This window comes from Toxotes jaculatrix, chromosome 12 (genome assembly GCF_017976425.1).
Source record: "Toxotes jaculatrix isolate fToxJac2 chromosome 12, fToxJac2.pri, whole genome shotgun sequence".
In the NCBI taxonomy this organism is placed as follows: Eukaryota; Metazoa; Chordata; class Actinopteri; family Toxotidae; genus Toxotes; species Toxotes jaculatrix.
This window is the reverse complement of record NC_054405.1, coordinates 14656256-14671381: the sequence shown is the minus strand read 5'-3', so window position 1 is coordinate 14671381 and position 15126 is coordinate 14656256. Positions and strand designations below refer to the sequence as shown.

Here is a 15126-nt window from a genome sequence, read left to right as displayed (position 1 = left end):
GTTTTATAAATGTAAATGTGTGATTTCAAACATCAAACGATTAATGAATTAATTGAAAAATGATCAGCAGGTTGATTTTTAACAAAAAGAATGACTAATTGTGGATTATTCTAAATTCTTCCTATCAATTTTACAAATATACGAAATGTTTTAATGATTGCTGCCACTGATTATAATGTGTCTGTGGAAAGATCATTACAAAAGGTGAAAAATAATCACATACCTCTGTAAAACATACCTGTAAAGATGAACACGGTTACTGCCAGAACTTAACTTCCTTGTTGAAATCATCAGGTTCGATCAGATGAAGAAAGGACACATGGAGTGAGAGAGGAGCTTCTGTACAACTGTCCAGCTGTTTGTCTCCACCCCCCCCCCCCCCCCCCCCCCCCCACCCCACGTCATTCACAGGGAAAATACCGACAGCATTCAACCCAAAACACTGCTTGGTGGTGTTGGTACCTGTGTGTCACTGGACCACCACCTCAAGTGTCATCTTATCAGGTCAAATTATTAGTTCGGAAAATGTTCTAAAAAGTTGAGCCTTTTGGTTTATTTGGACAAAAAATAAATACATTATAGAAGAGTTCAGTTTAATGGCTTTTACAAGAAAAAAAAACTTTAACAAGAGATGCAAGGTCCAGGGTGTTTTTGTCTGAACTAAATGTTCATTTAGAGGCATTGAGGTTTGAACAAGAATTACTCAACTAATTCTTCTGAAATGAGATCAGTACAGAGAAGCTTATAGCTCTGAATCAAGCCATGGATGAAGTTTGACCAACAAGTTACAGCAAAGTTAACCCTGGATACGACATCACGTGTCAACAGATGGCAAGCCACTGGTTACACAATCTGAGTTGGCTTTCTCATTGAAAACCCCCGAAGCAATACGACTGAATCTGTGGGATGCTGATGTAAAGAAGCCTCCATGTAATCTCTGTAGGAATAATTGCAGTCTGAATGCTGAGAAGGAACATTTCCCTACACACTGATTACAACCAGCTTATACCCCGAGAGAAGTCAACCACTCCTCTGTGACAAGCTGTTCAATCTACATACAGTTGAGTGTATATATATTTAATGGACATAACAGAAAATGGAAATGAATAAAGACATGAATCATATTTTCCCCAGAGGAAAAAGTGCTATAGTATCTTCTTGGTGGTCATTTGCTCCAAGTGTCTACTTGATTTTGGTCAGAGCTACAGCTCTCCTCTCTGTGTTCTGAAACAAGGCTCGGATCAGATTCTTCACCTCCGAGCTGGAGAGCTCCAATGCCAACGGACCTTTACCGTCAGCCCACCTGTGGAGAGGAATCACAGGGAAATCAGCCAGGCTGAAGATGTTTGAGGCTTAATGGTTTAAATATATATATATTTTCAAATAAATTCAATATATTTTCATCCTTCAAGACTTTAGACTTATATCTATTGATCCTTTATCGTCAAGTTTCCTTCTTACCTGTCAACAATCTCCTGCAGGTTGGCCCGCAGCACGATAACCAGCTCCTTGAAGGTACTCCACTTCTTCACATAGAGAGGCACTTCCTCCTGATATTTCTTGTTCTTGTTTTCCTCAGCCAGAGGGATGAAGACCAGCGGACCTTCTTCGATGATGGTTTGGCACAGAGTGTGTAGGTGTTCCCCATCCTCAGAGGAAATATCCTGTAAGCGAGAAATAAAATCCTTACTGATTATATACATATAATTTCAACTCTTCCACTGTTTGAATTCCAGCTTTTATTTTGGAATTTACAGTTTGTTTCTTCAACCTGCTGGACCCTGCCGATTCAGAGTTTTTGCCATGATCATTTTCACTGGGATATTTCTGACATTTGCAACATTTGAAAAATAAATTCTAAGGATTTCTCTTTTTTTTAATGTTCATTAGTAACACCAGTAACACCTCTGAACTGGTTTAAGACAAGTCTGGCTATTACACCAAAACACTGTGATGGAAAAAAAAAAGACAAACCTCGAGCATCATGATTTTGGAAATGATTTCCGTGATGGCTGTGTTGAGCAGGTTGCCCATTGCTTTACAATAGATGCTGACTGGTAGGACGTCCTGCCACACTGTACCCAACTGTTTCAACTGATGAATGACCTGCAATCAAAGAAACAGGCGGAATGTGTATGAGTGAAAAGCAGAGAATAATAAAACTTTAATGAGGGTTATGATAGTCTTAAATATTTCCTGAGCTGACACACTCGTAGTTAAAACTCCTTTACATTTTATTTTCAATGCGTTACCTCTCACCTGTCTTACTGCTTTGCTAGCTGCAATGTAATTATCTTCATCATCCAGGTTGCAGAAGTTGTGAGCAGTGGAAAGTCTCTCCAACAGTTCAGCTCTCTGGACATTCAACTGTGCTAAGAAGCACTGAGCACCTAAAGGATAAGGTGAGGGCCATGAATGTCCACAGGAAATTTTAACAACACCAAGCCAGTGGTTTTTAAATCACAGATAACAGTGCTGGTCACCAACATTAATAGGAATCATCTTCTGGCGACCACAAATTTCTGCACTAAATTTCATAACAATGTGGCTGTCAGTAGAAGGACCGTTTGTTTACCCAGTTTCCTGAATCCGGGCACCATGTCCACAAATGTTGCAATGCCCTCGCTGAGGGGCTGTGGCAAGTGGGCTCTGAAATGGTGGCCCAGTGTGAGCAGGTGGTGGGCCAGGTACATGCAGTTATTGTGTTGAATGGCAGCCAGGTGAGGGAACTTGAGCAGGTTCTCCCTGGATGGAGTAGCAAAGAAACAAGAGACAACCTTCAGGTGAAATGTGCTGGGATTAGTCTGCGTATGTCACGTGATGGAAACATCCTTACTTGTGATATGTTGGTACAACATCATAGAACAGCTGGAAAATGTTCCTCACAGTGAAGAAGAGTTGTAATGCACTGAAAAGAGCAGAAAAATATATTACTTTTTAAAACACTTATTTTATTGATGAAGCCTTGTGGTACGATTAAAAAAAACCAAACAAAAAAAAACCCAAGATGCATTATAGAAATTGCAGGGTCCAGTGAATCTCAAGTCCATTTAGGGGTCCATTTGAGCGTCAGTTTGAAAGGACTTTTTAGTCGTTTATTGTGTACGATAATGCTGTTTTTCTGACAATAGAATGTTTAATTTATTGCCAACTGTTTCAACTGTTATTGCCAATATGTAGGTCACTGCCCTCCTACTGACAGTAGGCTGCAACTATATTTACTTGACAAGTTTCACAGTGTTTTGTAATGATGGTAGAGCAACAGTGACGTGAGCCAAAGGCTCTTTACAAGAACAATAAAATGTAGAAAGCCAAATAATCATAACTCATGCTAAATCACCACTCTCTGGGGAGAGTTGGTTTTTCCACTGAACTATTACATTGTACTGCAGGGCACATTAAACTCTCTCATAACAACAGACAGTAAGGTCTTTGAGAACTATAACATACCATTGTGTGGAGCTTCCAACGGCCTCACACAGGGTGTTGAGTGCCAGCTCCATCAGCTGCTGCACTGACTCACTGATGCGACAGGATGGTAGACACAGACTCCAGGCAGACAGCTGCTTTGTGTTCTCCATTGTCATCTCTTCTTTTGTGGTGTCCTGCTTTACCTTCACCTCTGAACTTGGAGCAGGCAGTTTGGGGAGATGCAGCTTAGAGTCTGGTGTGATCTAGTGGAGGGAGATTGAAAAAATAAGGAATCTGAATAAGGAGACAAACAAAAATGAGCATCTGGAGATTTTGGGAGATACATCATGTAAAACGGGACATAATTTAGTGCAATCTCATACAATATTGTCAAATTTGCGGTTTCAGTTTCATGGCATTTTTTGCAGCCATGGTCTAATTGTACTGTTGTCCTAGAAATATTTATTCATGTATAATTATATTATACAAGTTTTAAAGATTTCACCAGTCTCCAGTATATTCATTCAGACACTTAGCCCAAGCTAATACATACTTTCACAGTGTTGTGCATCTTGGAGGTCATGAGTTTGCGGGCTGCCACGATAACATCTTTGCACTTCTTGCTGGCAAAGTGACAGTTGACATCTCTGGCATATTTGAGCAGGTCTGTGGAGTCGCCCTGCAGATACTCCATCTCCTTCAGAGACTTCTCAAACTCCTCCGTTTCCTTGATGACCTTAAATATTTGTACAAGAAAAAATATATTCAGCAAAAATAGAATTCTTATAGAGATACTGCGGTTACAAAGACTCTTAGAATAGCAAGACAAAGACACAATTCTTGTCTCTAAGTGACCTTTAAGAATGCGTTATAATATTGTTTTACTATGCAAACTGCTTTTAGGTCCTTACAGTGTTATACTTCTCCAGCTGACTGCTGTTGGTGGGGATGGAATAAAGAAGACACTCATGGATGATGCACTGGGATATTTCCTCCCAAATCAGCTCCCCCAAGATAGCTGAGAGCTTTTTATCTCCAATGGACACATCTGAAAAATAATAAACCAAGTCGTGTTCAGGATGTAAAACACATAGACTCTGAGCAACTTTAAAGCAGATACATAATTTCAATATAGGCCCAGACATACTGTACCTAGCAGGTGTGAGTGCAGTGTCTTGAGCACCAGGAGCAGTTTGCTATAGACCTGTGAAGGAGTGGATCGCTCCTCTTGGCTCTCCTCCAAACACTGTAAGGCCAGGATGGTTCCCTCATCCTGCTGCTCTGTTACCCTCACTGAGAGTGACGGGTACACCACCAACGGCTTCAACATGTTCTTCAACAGTACTTGACCTGAACAACAGAACAGAAACAAGTACATCAGAATCAGCTGATAGGTTAAAGAAAGCTGCAGTGCACAAAGGCCAAAAGGATGCTTAGAAACAGTGTAGCCATCACATTTATTACATTTATTCACATTTAACTCAATGTGACTACACAGAACTACGGTAGATCATGGAAGTACCGCACATTTAACAGTGAGTAGTGCTGCTTGTTCTTACTGAAGAGTTTGATCTTGTGCTGAAGGTCTCCCTGGATGGCCAGAGCTTGTAGGACACAGCACAGCAAAGCAGGTGGTTTTGGTTCACCGTCTTTACTGCAAGGTTGGGTCAGGTTCAGCTCCACCTTCAGGAAGGACTTCAGACCCGCAGGCTCTGTTGGTACAAGTCCAACAGCCAAAAACATTCAGATAGGCTTTCAAAATATATAGAAAATGTAAAAGACCAGCTTATAAAATGCATCTATTTTGTGCAAGCTGTATGGGAGTGATCTATGATATTGGGATTATGACTATATGTAATGGAGTCATTAGGTTTCCAATAATGTATATGATGAGTGTACCTACATGTGCAATTCTAAGTAAACTCTCCTGTACCTTTAAGACAGCACTCAACACTGTTGCATTTGACAAGTTTGGCTTATTTTGTTAGATAAAACAATGTTTTGTAGCAATATCTTCATTCTGGACTATGGTACAGAGTATACTTCATTAGTATCACATCTGACACACATACTGCAAAACTTTCAACCAGTTTTATGAGGAGGTCTTACCCTTTGAGGAGGGTAATCTCCAGATGACGAGGCGCTTCCATTCATCTCCCATGTGGTAAATTAAGTTTTCTCTCTGCACAGTCAGCTCAGAGCTGAGAGTGCTGAGCAGTGGCAGCTGGGAAGTCTTCCAGCCCTTCAATGAATCCACACTGGCCCTTGCCTGGAAAAAAAAACATATTACCCATCAATCAGTTTGTTAACATGCACTTGAGAAACCAGGTTACTGTAAATGCACATACACTTCTCCCCTATCCTTGATCTTATTTTAAGTATAAATGCTTGTCTAAACAGAAGATGTTCCAGCCACGTTTTTTACTGAGCCACTCTTTTCACAGGACGGACTGCAGTGGCGTGGCTGGAGTCACTTTCCAGGCTCACCTGTGCTTTAAATTTGGCACTGGCGAGTATAAAGCCCAGGTAGAGGCTGTTGTACCTTAAGGTGTATTACGCTTTAATCGACTGTCTGTCTGAAGAAATTTACCATATAGAAGGATCTATATTAGCTTGGTTTTCATCAGTTTACAAAAAATTGCCCAGATTCAGTTCAGAGTAGAGTTAATGTGTGAATATGATGTAAGCAGCTCTTACCCTTTCCAGCTGGTTAGCTGAATCAACATACTTCTTCTCCAGTAAAGCTTTGTTGAACTCCTCCATTGCATTGTGAAACTGGTTAACACACAAGAAATGACACAGAAATGTTAAAATGTGTCAATTTTGGATGCTTTTCTCTACTAATATAATTCTGAGAGCTAGACTTTTTTAAATGTGTGGCTTATACAAACCCACTTCTTTATATACAGGTAGTACCTTTTAATATGAGCTTCTTACAGAAAGAAATTAATATAAAACTATGTAAAAATTACAATCATTTGTTGTCAATATTGTGACATTATTATCCTTATGTTAAAGATGTAAACAATTAGTTTATTGTACTTTGTTGTGATATGTTCATAATTAGATTTGATGTCATAAATTGCATGTATGATATACCTCTTTTAGGTGTCCTAGCATAGTTATGATTATAGTATTTTTCTCCAGCTGCTGCTTCAGCTTTGCATACTCAGCCACAGCCACGTGGATATTCTGCTGCACCTGTGTTCACATATACAAACACCAAACAGTTAAATCCCCCTCAAGAAAAACTGGACCCATTCTGTTCTGCTGTCAATGAACCTGGGTCAAGTATCACTTTAATTTACAAACTATTTCACACATACCTCATTCTCAATGCAATTTTTAAGGACATCCATTTCTTTGGAGACTTCATCAACCTGTACCATTAGCTCCTCAGATCCTTGAAGACTAGGTAGGAAGTCACCATACCTTTTATTTATCATGTCACATACTTCTTCCTATGAAATAAAATGAAGAAAAAATGTTAATTGACAAGTTAATAGAGAATCTGCCATTTTGCTTTCAGCTCAGAGCATTACTTACACACAGTAAGTATTGCTTTACAAATGACATACACTTCTGGCTAATTCATTCTCTTTTAGCAGTTGATTTACTACGTGTTTATTCGGCCATACTGTATACATTAGCTGAAAGCGTCACCGTGGGTGTTAGTGGGCTTTCTGGCGTGAAGCCTATGTCTTCTTACCAATACATAATTAATTTGTATTCACCACTTTCGTCACGTTTATTCAGCTAAGAAAAAACATGGCCACTTTTTACTAGTTGATGCAGCCAATACTTGCAATGTCAAGTTATTTTCTGAATGTTTCAAATGTGCCTTCACATTGTGTAGTTTAAATATAAATGGAGCCACGTAGCTAGTTAGAGGGTACTACATATCGCTAGCTAACAGTCTTGCTAACAAAGATGCACTAAACTCGCTTTAAACTAGCTGGGTAGTCCGCTTTGTATCACCGTATGGCGTCGTTAATGTTTATTCGCAGCTGAGTGTTATTTCAGGGACCACCAAGCTAACGTTAGTCAACGGACGAATAAGTTTCAAACCTGCCGATGTTAGCGCTAACAGCTAACGCTAGTTCAAACTTTATTGGGCGCAGCTAATGCTATCCCAGCTAATGGATTACCTTTGTATCTTCCACCTTGCGCGACATTTTGCTTATTTTACTGGAAAGGTCTTCTTTCTCCAGTTTGCCAGAACTGGCGAGAACTTCAGTCACAAACGACGCCATAATATAACAAGGTTATAATATTTTACAAAAGTGTGTCAGTCTATGGTGACAGGTCAGCACAACAACAACTCAAGACCCGCCAGGCGGTGTGATTGGTTCCGAGATGTCGCGCACTGGATCCTCCCCCCCCCCCCCCCCCCCCCGCGTCTTCTTCTTTGTTATTAATGGATGACAAGTTGCTACCACACCGTAGCATTATCGCCCCCTAATGTTAGGAGAGTGTATAACCTGTCTGTATAATGGTGAAACAGGAAGGATGAAACAGGAACGCAGCAACGTAAAGTAAAAAAAAGTATTCTCTGTAGATGCTGAAAGAATACAGGCCAAAAAGAGGAACAAGAAGAAGAAGAAGAAGAAAAGTGCATTAATCATTACCTGTCTGAGGCTGGACGTAAATGCCCAGTGGTGGAAGAGGGTCTCAGGTCTTGATGAGAAATTAAAAGGAAAATCTTTTTGGTCTAACTCCTGACTGCCCATAAACATCGACATAACAAGGCCCTAATAGATTCTGAGGTCACAAGCCACACAGTTGGAAACCACTGATTGTACATATTGTATATAGATTTGTTTTTTGTTGTTGTTGTTGTTTTTACCACGAAAAATTCCTTGTATGCATATGCGTACTTGGCGAATAAATCTGATTCTAATTCTGATGTACTGATTTTACAAATTTATCATATTTTAACTGGACAGTATCAATCTGAAGAGTTAACTAGTACCTCAAAACTGTACATGAGTACAATGCTTAAGTAAATATACTCTCCATCACTGAATTCCTGGATGTGTATGCTGAAATCATAACATTACATTAGAAAGTCTGATTGGGGATATATTTTGTCAGTTAAGAATATAAAAACAGGATTACCTGAGAGAATTAAGTTTTGTACTCCAGATCAGTAGGCGGCAGTAATGCTCCAGCAAGCTCGTTTACGAACTCCTTAAAAAAAGAAAAGAAGAAGAACTGCCATTATCTCTATGGCAACAACAACTATCCGTTTGCATTTCTTTTGCTTTACTGTTAGAGTCTCGTTGTATATTTAATCTAAAATATTAACATTCATTTTTCGTTGACATTCTTGCCAATAACATTTTCAATCGTTTCGAGTAGTTAGCCGATCACGTTGATAAGTTGTTGCGAGCACGTAACAAATAGTACTAGCAAAACTATCTGTGTGCCAGCTCTAGCTAACCGCAAACCAATAGCGTTTGCATACTTAATGTTAATGGCAGACAACTGGAACACGGATACCGGCGAAGCTGTGTATCGGTCCCGGGATGTTGTTAAAAACTTAAGAATAAAGTAAGTTAAGCTAAAGATAACGCTAACGTTAGCCTAGCTGCAAGACTTAACATTACTTGGAAGGAGGGGCTCAGGACACGTTTTTCAACATGGTAACTATTTGTTTCCCCTCTTCAGGGTGCGAATAGAGAGGGTGACCTCCACAGCAGCCCTCTCTCAGCATCTCCAGCAGGAAGTTCTGTCTCAACAAGACAGAGGAGCCATTGAACTGGAAACCCTCACCTCACAAGGCCAGACAGGTAATATTACTTATACTGCAGGGAGATGAAGAGGAAAGATTCTACAATACTATGTATAGATCATATGTATAACTTGTATTTATACTTGCATACATGTGTTAGGGCGGATGATTCCTTAAAAGCATGTTTTGATAACTTGATATTTGTGTTACTCTGTCACCAGGTCATAATGAGGAGGAACTGGTGGTGGGCTGGCAGGAGAAATTCTTCAATCAGGTAGAACTTTGAGCGTTTAGCATCCTCATCCCACAGCAAATTGCAATGCTAATCTTTGTGTAGCTCAAGGTGGTTCAAAACAAGTTCAAAAATTATTTTTTGAGTATAGTAGTTTGCTTTTCCTTTAAAAAGTTCTAGATTTATGTCTGTGTGTTCTGTTCATGAAGCCCACCTCCTTGGCATCATGTCTCTCTGTCTGTGGTTCCAGTATGAGATGGACGTGTTCCAGGATGAGGCAGCATGTCAGACCCCTCTGGAACGGCAGTACCACACAGAAGTCAAAGCCCTGAACAGGGCCAAGGGCAGACGAAATCACAGGATTTTCACATACACTGATCATGACCACTACACCAACTGTCTTCCATTCCACCAACTGGTAGGTTGTGCTGCATCCTACAGAACAGATAAAAGTCAAGCCGAAATCCATTAGAGACAAAGTGAGTAAGCAAATTTTGTGTCGTCTTAATCTGTCTGTGGTTTCTTAATCCAAACACACTTTTTCCTACCACTTTAACATTCTTGTCAGTGTCTTCAAATTTGTGGTAGCCATAGCCTAATACTTTTATGGTAGGTTTACCTTATTTGACACCTTGGTGTTACACATGAACCAGATTTCTCTCACTGCTTCTATTGTAAGTGCTGTAACTGCGAGAGGAAACAGCTTTTCTCCTGTTCTATTGCACTTATTCCAACATGGTCTTTATGAGTGAAAGTGAATGTGAAAGCACAAATTCTTCAGTTATTGTCTGCAGATGTGTTTGTGAGTAGCCTTTTGTTTTTGATCTTGAAAGCAGCACTCCAGTGACTTATTGACCACAACCAAATCCAGCCCCACCTTCCTGGCTGAAAGGATGACCAGTGTAAGACACAGACGGCAGGACAGACGCACCATGTAGGTGATACCGCAGCTCGCTTATTTAAATGGACTGTTAACCCAGATTTTCTTACATTTGCCAATAATCAAATCTGATGGAATTAGATTCTCTCATTGTAACTAGCTTTCCATCCATGGGACAGTATTTGCATTAAACTGTAAATGGATAACAGGATCAAATTCCATTAACAAACTCTCATTTGAATGATGCTTCTTAATGCTCAAAGATGGGACTTGTAATTTTAAATGCTCTAAACAGTCATGTGGTGGGATGATCTGGTGTATTTTGCAGGGATTGTAGTATCCCTAAGTCAAAAATCATCAACTGGGAGCCCACAGAGGAGTTTGTGAAGAGCAGTCATGTGGTGAATAATGCTATGCAGACCATGCACATCATGGCAGACCTGAGTCCCCCTGGAAGGTAGGACCATAACCACAGAGACCTAGTTTCTATTCAGTCTTTATGTCCCCGCATGAGAAATTTGGCTTGTTGTGTGGTTCCACTGTGATTTTCTCTTTATCTATTTGCTTTCTCAGACTGGGCCAAAAAGAGAATGAATGTTTGCTGGTGACCATAAAATCAGATGGCAGTGGAACAGTCATTGTAAAACCTGACTTCAACAAAGGCAAAGAGCCCTACAGGCAAGTTCCAAACATTATAGCAGGCCCAGCATTGACTGATGATCTGTCATATCAACATTTTAAAATAACTGTATGACCTACATGAAATTTTGTACATCATAGCTGTACTATGCCATGCTAGAAGCTAAAAGTCCCCCATTTTGGCCCACACTGAAATATAAACAAAGAAAACAAATATCTTAGGATAAAGGAATATGTGATTAACCAAAAGAAAACAAATATGTTGTGTGTGCCATTGAGCAGGATTGTAACAGAGGGGGAAAAGAAAGAAGTTTGGCGTCTTACTGTGGAGAATGTATCCACAACCATGAAATCAGAGGAAAAGGACAGGGAGCAAAACATGTACAAAGATGTGAGTTCATCTTCAACACCTTGTCTTCAGGCCCAGAGTACAATTGTAGAGTATAGCTTTAAATGATCATGTTCAGATTATTGATTATTGAATCAAACAATATGTAATATAATATTATAATATTGACACATCTGCTTTTCTCTGTTTCTAGCTGTATGCAAGGCACAAGGAGTACCTCAATAGCCTCGTTGGACAGGACTTTGAAATGGTATGTCAGTTAATAGAGAAAATCCCCATTTTGGTTTCTAGGAGCCCAAGGTTACATATTCAAATTGCTTGACATTTGAGAAGCTGTGGCCAACAAATGTTTGGCATTTATGCCTGATAAATGATTATGATGATGATTATTGATCAGATATCAACACTAGATTGAAATCAAAATGTTTATGGTGATTAATCATTGGCCTTGCAAAAGGTTTTGCACTTAACAGATGTCTCTCCTGCAGCCTCCTGTAGGTATTCTGCGTTACCTGATGAACGGGGAGATAGGTGAGTAGGAAGGCTGTGTTCACAGCTCACCTTTCTAAATGAACAGTCTTAATTAAATCTCCTTCCTCTTCTTTCTACCCAGTCTCAGCCAAAGGCTTTGAATATGACAACTTATACATCCACTTCTTCATGGAACTGCCCAACAGTGAGTCACATAAAGTATATGGCACAATTTACATTGTGATACTAAGGTGCTGTTGAGACCTTTTAAATCAGTTAAACTAAACTCAGTCTACCAGTTTGACTTGTGTTATTCTTGTTTGTTCAAGATTGGTCCAGCTTGCCATTCCAGTCTCTCTCAGGGGTTACCCAGACGTGCCGGACCAAAACATTAGGGAAGGTGTGTATACTGTAAAAGAAACTGGTGAACAACCTCTGAGCATGTCTGCTGAGATTTGTCAAACCCTCAACATTCTCCCTGCCAACAGGAAAACGTAGCTTTCTTCAGTTACCCCTTCGGCTTTGAGGCTTTCTACATGAGTGAAAAAGAAACTGAGGGTTAGTATCATCTTTGGAATATTCTGTTTAAATGATTAGTTTTATGCATGTAGAATGTTTATGATTTTGTTTATTTTAATTATATATTATTGCGTTTTAAATTATTTGACTGATGCAAGTTTTCTCCTTATTTCAGAATCAATTCCGCAGTGGCCAGTTCTCTACTTCAAGGTTCTTTCTCTGGACTCTTGGCAGCGCTATCGAACGGAAGGCTATGGTTATCTGCTTTTTCCTGCCATACCTGGTATGCTGTGTAGATTAAAAATCTGGGATTAAAATTAGGGCTGTGGTTATTTTCATTATAAATTAATTTGCAGTTTCAGCTCCATATGCAAAAGATTTTTTTTCCGTTCTAAAACAAAGCATTTACATCTTTTGTAAAGTAGTGAACAATAAATCATGTCCTTAGTCTTATTTGTCCTTTTATGTTTTGTGTGTGTGCGCCAGGTAAACATATAATAACATGCCATACGTGGAGACCTCTTCAGACAGGAACAGTTTCTGCACTGAGACGTTTCTTTATTGGAGGTTCTCCGGAGCTTGAAGACAACAGCTACATCCGTATTCCAGGGACCTTCAAGGTAGGCTCAAGCAGTTCCTCTGGTGATGATGGCTGTTCAGAATACACTTCCACTCACTGAAAGTGAAGACAAAAAGGATAGAAAACAGAAAAAAAAGCATCAGATTCTGCTGCAGTTGATTACACTGCAAGTAGTTCTACTGTGAAGATAAAGAATATTTGTGCTTCAAATTCTTAATGTACAGAGTAAATACATTTTAAAAACATCAATAATAAACTCAAAGTATAATATTTAATTTCCATATGAATACTCTGCACAGCTTCACCTGCGTCAGTTATGCTCGTTAATACTAAAAGGAAATCCAAAGGATTACTAAGATACCTGAATTGTATTATCCATAATTTCTCTCTAATAATACAGTTTCCTATCATACCCTCTCTATATTTGCAATATTTAAAGGTGTCCTGTGGAGTTTCCTTATAAATAAAGACAGTTCTGGTTACATTCGGTTTTTGTCACAAAATCACAAGGCTGTTTTCTGGTACACAAATCCCTCCTGGTACAATTGCAACAACCATTTATGTGAATATTTTATGTTTGTGTTACATCAGTAATGATACTGAAGAATGTTTTATAGGGAGAGAGGCTGAGTCGCTTTGGCTTTTGCACTGAAACCACAGGAAGTGTCACCTTTAATCTGAACTGCGTCCAGCAATCCAGGTAAACCATGTTCAAGTTAACCCATCTTATTTTCTGTGGTTGGTGTGCTCTGGATTTTCATGTTAAAGATCTATTATTGTGTCCTTTAGCCTGATGCATGTATTAGTTTCACCACAATGGTTAATCTACAATATCTCACAAGTCTCCAGCACCACTGTGAATTATTAGGGATACACTACACTACATTAGGGATACATTCATAAATAATTTTATGTATAATGATCATTTATCATATATTTGTCATAGTATTATTATTAATAATTATTTAATTTCCTGTGCAGTACCTGAATGTGTGGTTTATTATAGCTGTGTATGTTCCAGGTCCTTTGTTGATGCCACCATGTTGAAGAAGAGGAGGCAGAAAGTTTTTGACCAGCTCGGAGGATTTAGTCAGCAAGGGGCTGTTTGCACCATCCTGGGTAAGGACATTCACTGAGAATTAGTTATTCAGTAGCTCAAGTTCTAGAGATTTGAAGATCAGTTTAAAGTCTAAGTTCATTAGGAGATTAGCTTGTATTGAGTTTGCATTGTTTACTGAGTATTTTTTTCTCTGTCAGAGGCCTTTCAGAGAGCCAGGAGAAAGATGCAAGAGGCCAGAGAAAGTCTTCCCAGAGACCTGATCAGCACCACCTCCCAACTCCAAATCGAATCCTCTGCATAAGCGTGAAAAACATTGTAGGACTGCCATTTAATCTATATTCAATATATTTAAGTGCTCAAATGGTGTAGACGTACTAATTTTAGGTTTAGAATTGATGAGATATTAGTAGGAAGTGTTTCACGTTTTCAGTGTTTTGCCAATAACATAGGACGATGATGTACTGTAATGAATCAGAGAAATGCAAATAGTGTCTGATTGCTATTTGTTCTTTGTAAAGACGGCTAACATGCTGGGAGGGGTTATAGTTGGGTTACAGCATGGATTTCCATGGTATTTTTGTAGTAAAAGAGCAAAGCCAATATGCCTATTAAGTAATGGTATCATCAAGCACAGTATTCTCTGTACAGTCTCTGTCTCAGATTATTAAATAGTCTCACATTCAGAGTTACAGACAGTGAATCTTGTGAAATCTTAAGTCTGAAGAACAGACAAACTTTTTTTTTATTTGAGCTGTATATTTTCCATAGTTTGTTTTAAACATGCAAGTATCACATTTGTTGTAATATAAACTGTTTATATGAACTATCATCCCTGTTTTTGTGGATTTTTTTCCCTTCTGATTAAAACCACTGTCACCCAAATTTCATACAAACTTATACTCAGAGTACATGTTTAGTATATGGTAGTCAAGTGTCAAATACTACACAAAAATATACTGTATGATCAGTTTATACAATATGGTGCATTAAACTGCATAAAACAACATAGTGTTAGTTCCACGTCGACCTACTACAACATTTAAGTGTTGCTTACATGCATATAACAGTCTAATAATATAATACAATAGCTACAGAATATAATATAAAGCCTGAAAAAAAGCAGTTCTCTACAATGAGTCCTTTTACGTTTGATTCTTAAAATGCATATTGCTGATGGTGTATTAACTGTTTCTCTGGTTTCCACACCGACGGTCAGGACATCATTGACAACCGACCCAAAGCTTTCCTCGC

The 15126-nt window shown here is 39.0% G+C and overlaps 2 protein-coding genes across 5 annotated transcripts; one reads left to right on the top strand and one right to left on the bottom strand.

Moving 5' to 3' along the window:
• Positions 1–537: 537 nt before the first annotated feature.
• zw10 (zw10 kinetochore protein) lies at positions 538–7777 on the bottom strand. The gene is made up of 16 exons (XM_041052449.1): positions 7560–7777; positions 6738–6872; positions 6511–6612; positions 6109–6186; positions 5521–5680; positions 4971–5123; positions 4564–4761; positions 4323–4459; positions 3965–4147; positions 3451–3674; positions 2837–2908; positions 2576–2745; positions 2260–2390; positions 1975–2106; positions 1462–1664; positions 538–1303 (listed from the first exon to the last, which is right to left on the bottom strand). Exons 1-16 carry the CDS (start codon positions 7662–7664, stop codon positions 1183–1185), a joined length of 2304 nt encoding a protein of 767 aa, XP_040908383.1. The 5' UTR covers positions 7665–7777; the 3' UTR covers positions 538–1182.
• An 866-nt stretch (positions 7778–8643) lies between these two features.
• On the top strand, positions 8644–14697 carry mks1 (MKS transition zone complex subunit 1). 4 transcript variants are annotated; one of them, XM_041051600.1, is made up of 18 exons: positions 8644–8964; positions 9082–9203; positions 9367–9419; positions 9628–9795; positions 10214–10311; positions 10586–10714; positions 10831–10935; positions 11179–11287; positions 11439–11495; positions 11734–11776; positions 11859–11921; positions 12046–12116; positions 12205–12274; positions 12411–12518; positions 12722–12855; positions 13433–13515; positions 13837–13934; positions 14073–14697. In XM_041051600.1, the coding sequence occupies exons 1-18, from the start codon at positions 8882–8884 to the stop codon at positions 14174–14176; spliced, it is 1698 nt and encodes a 565-aa protein (XP_040907534.1). In that variant the 5' UTR covers positions 8644–8881; the 3' UTR covers positions 14177–14697. The 4 variants fall into 4 exon arrangements, with proteins under 4 accessions (XP_040907534.1, XP_040907532.1, XP_040907533.1 ...); XM_041051598.1 differs by having other exon boundaries at positions 11719–11776; XM_041051599.1 differs by having other exon boundaries at positions 10211–10311.
• Positions 14698–15126: the final 429 nt, after the last annotated feature.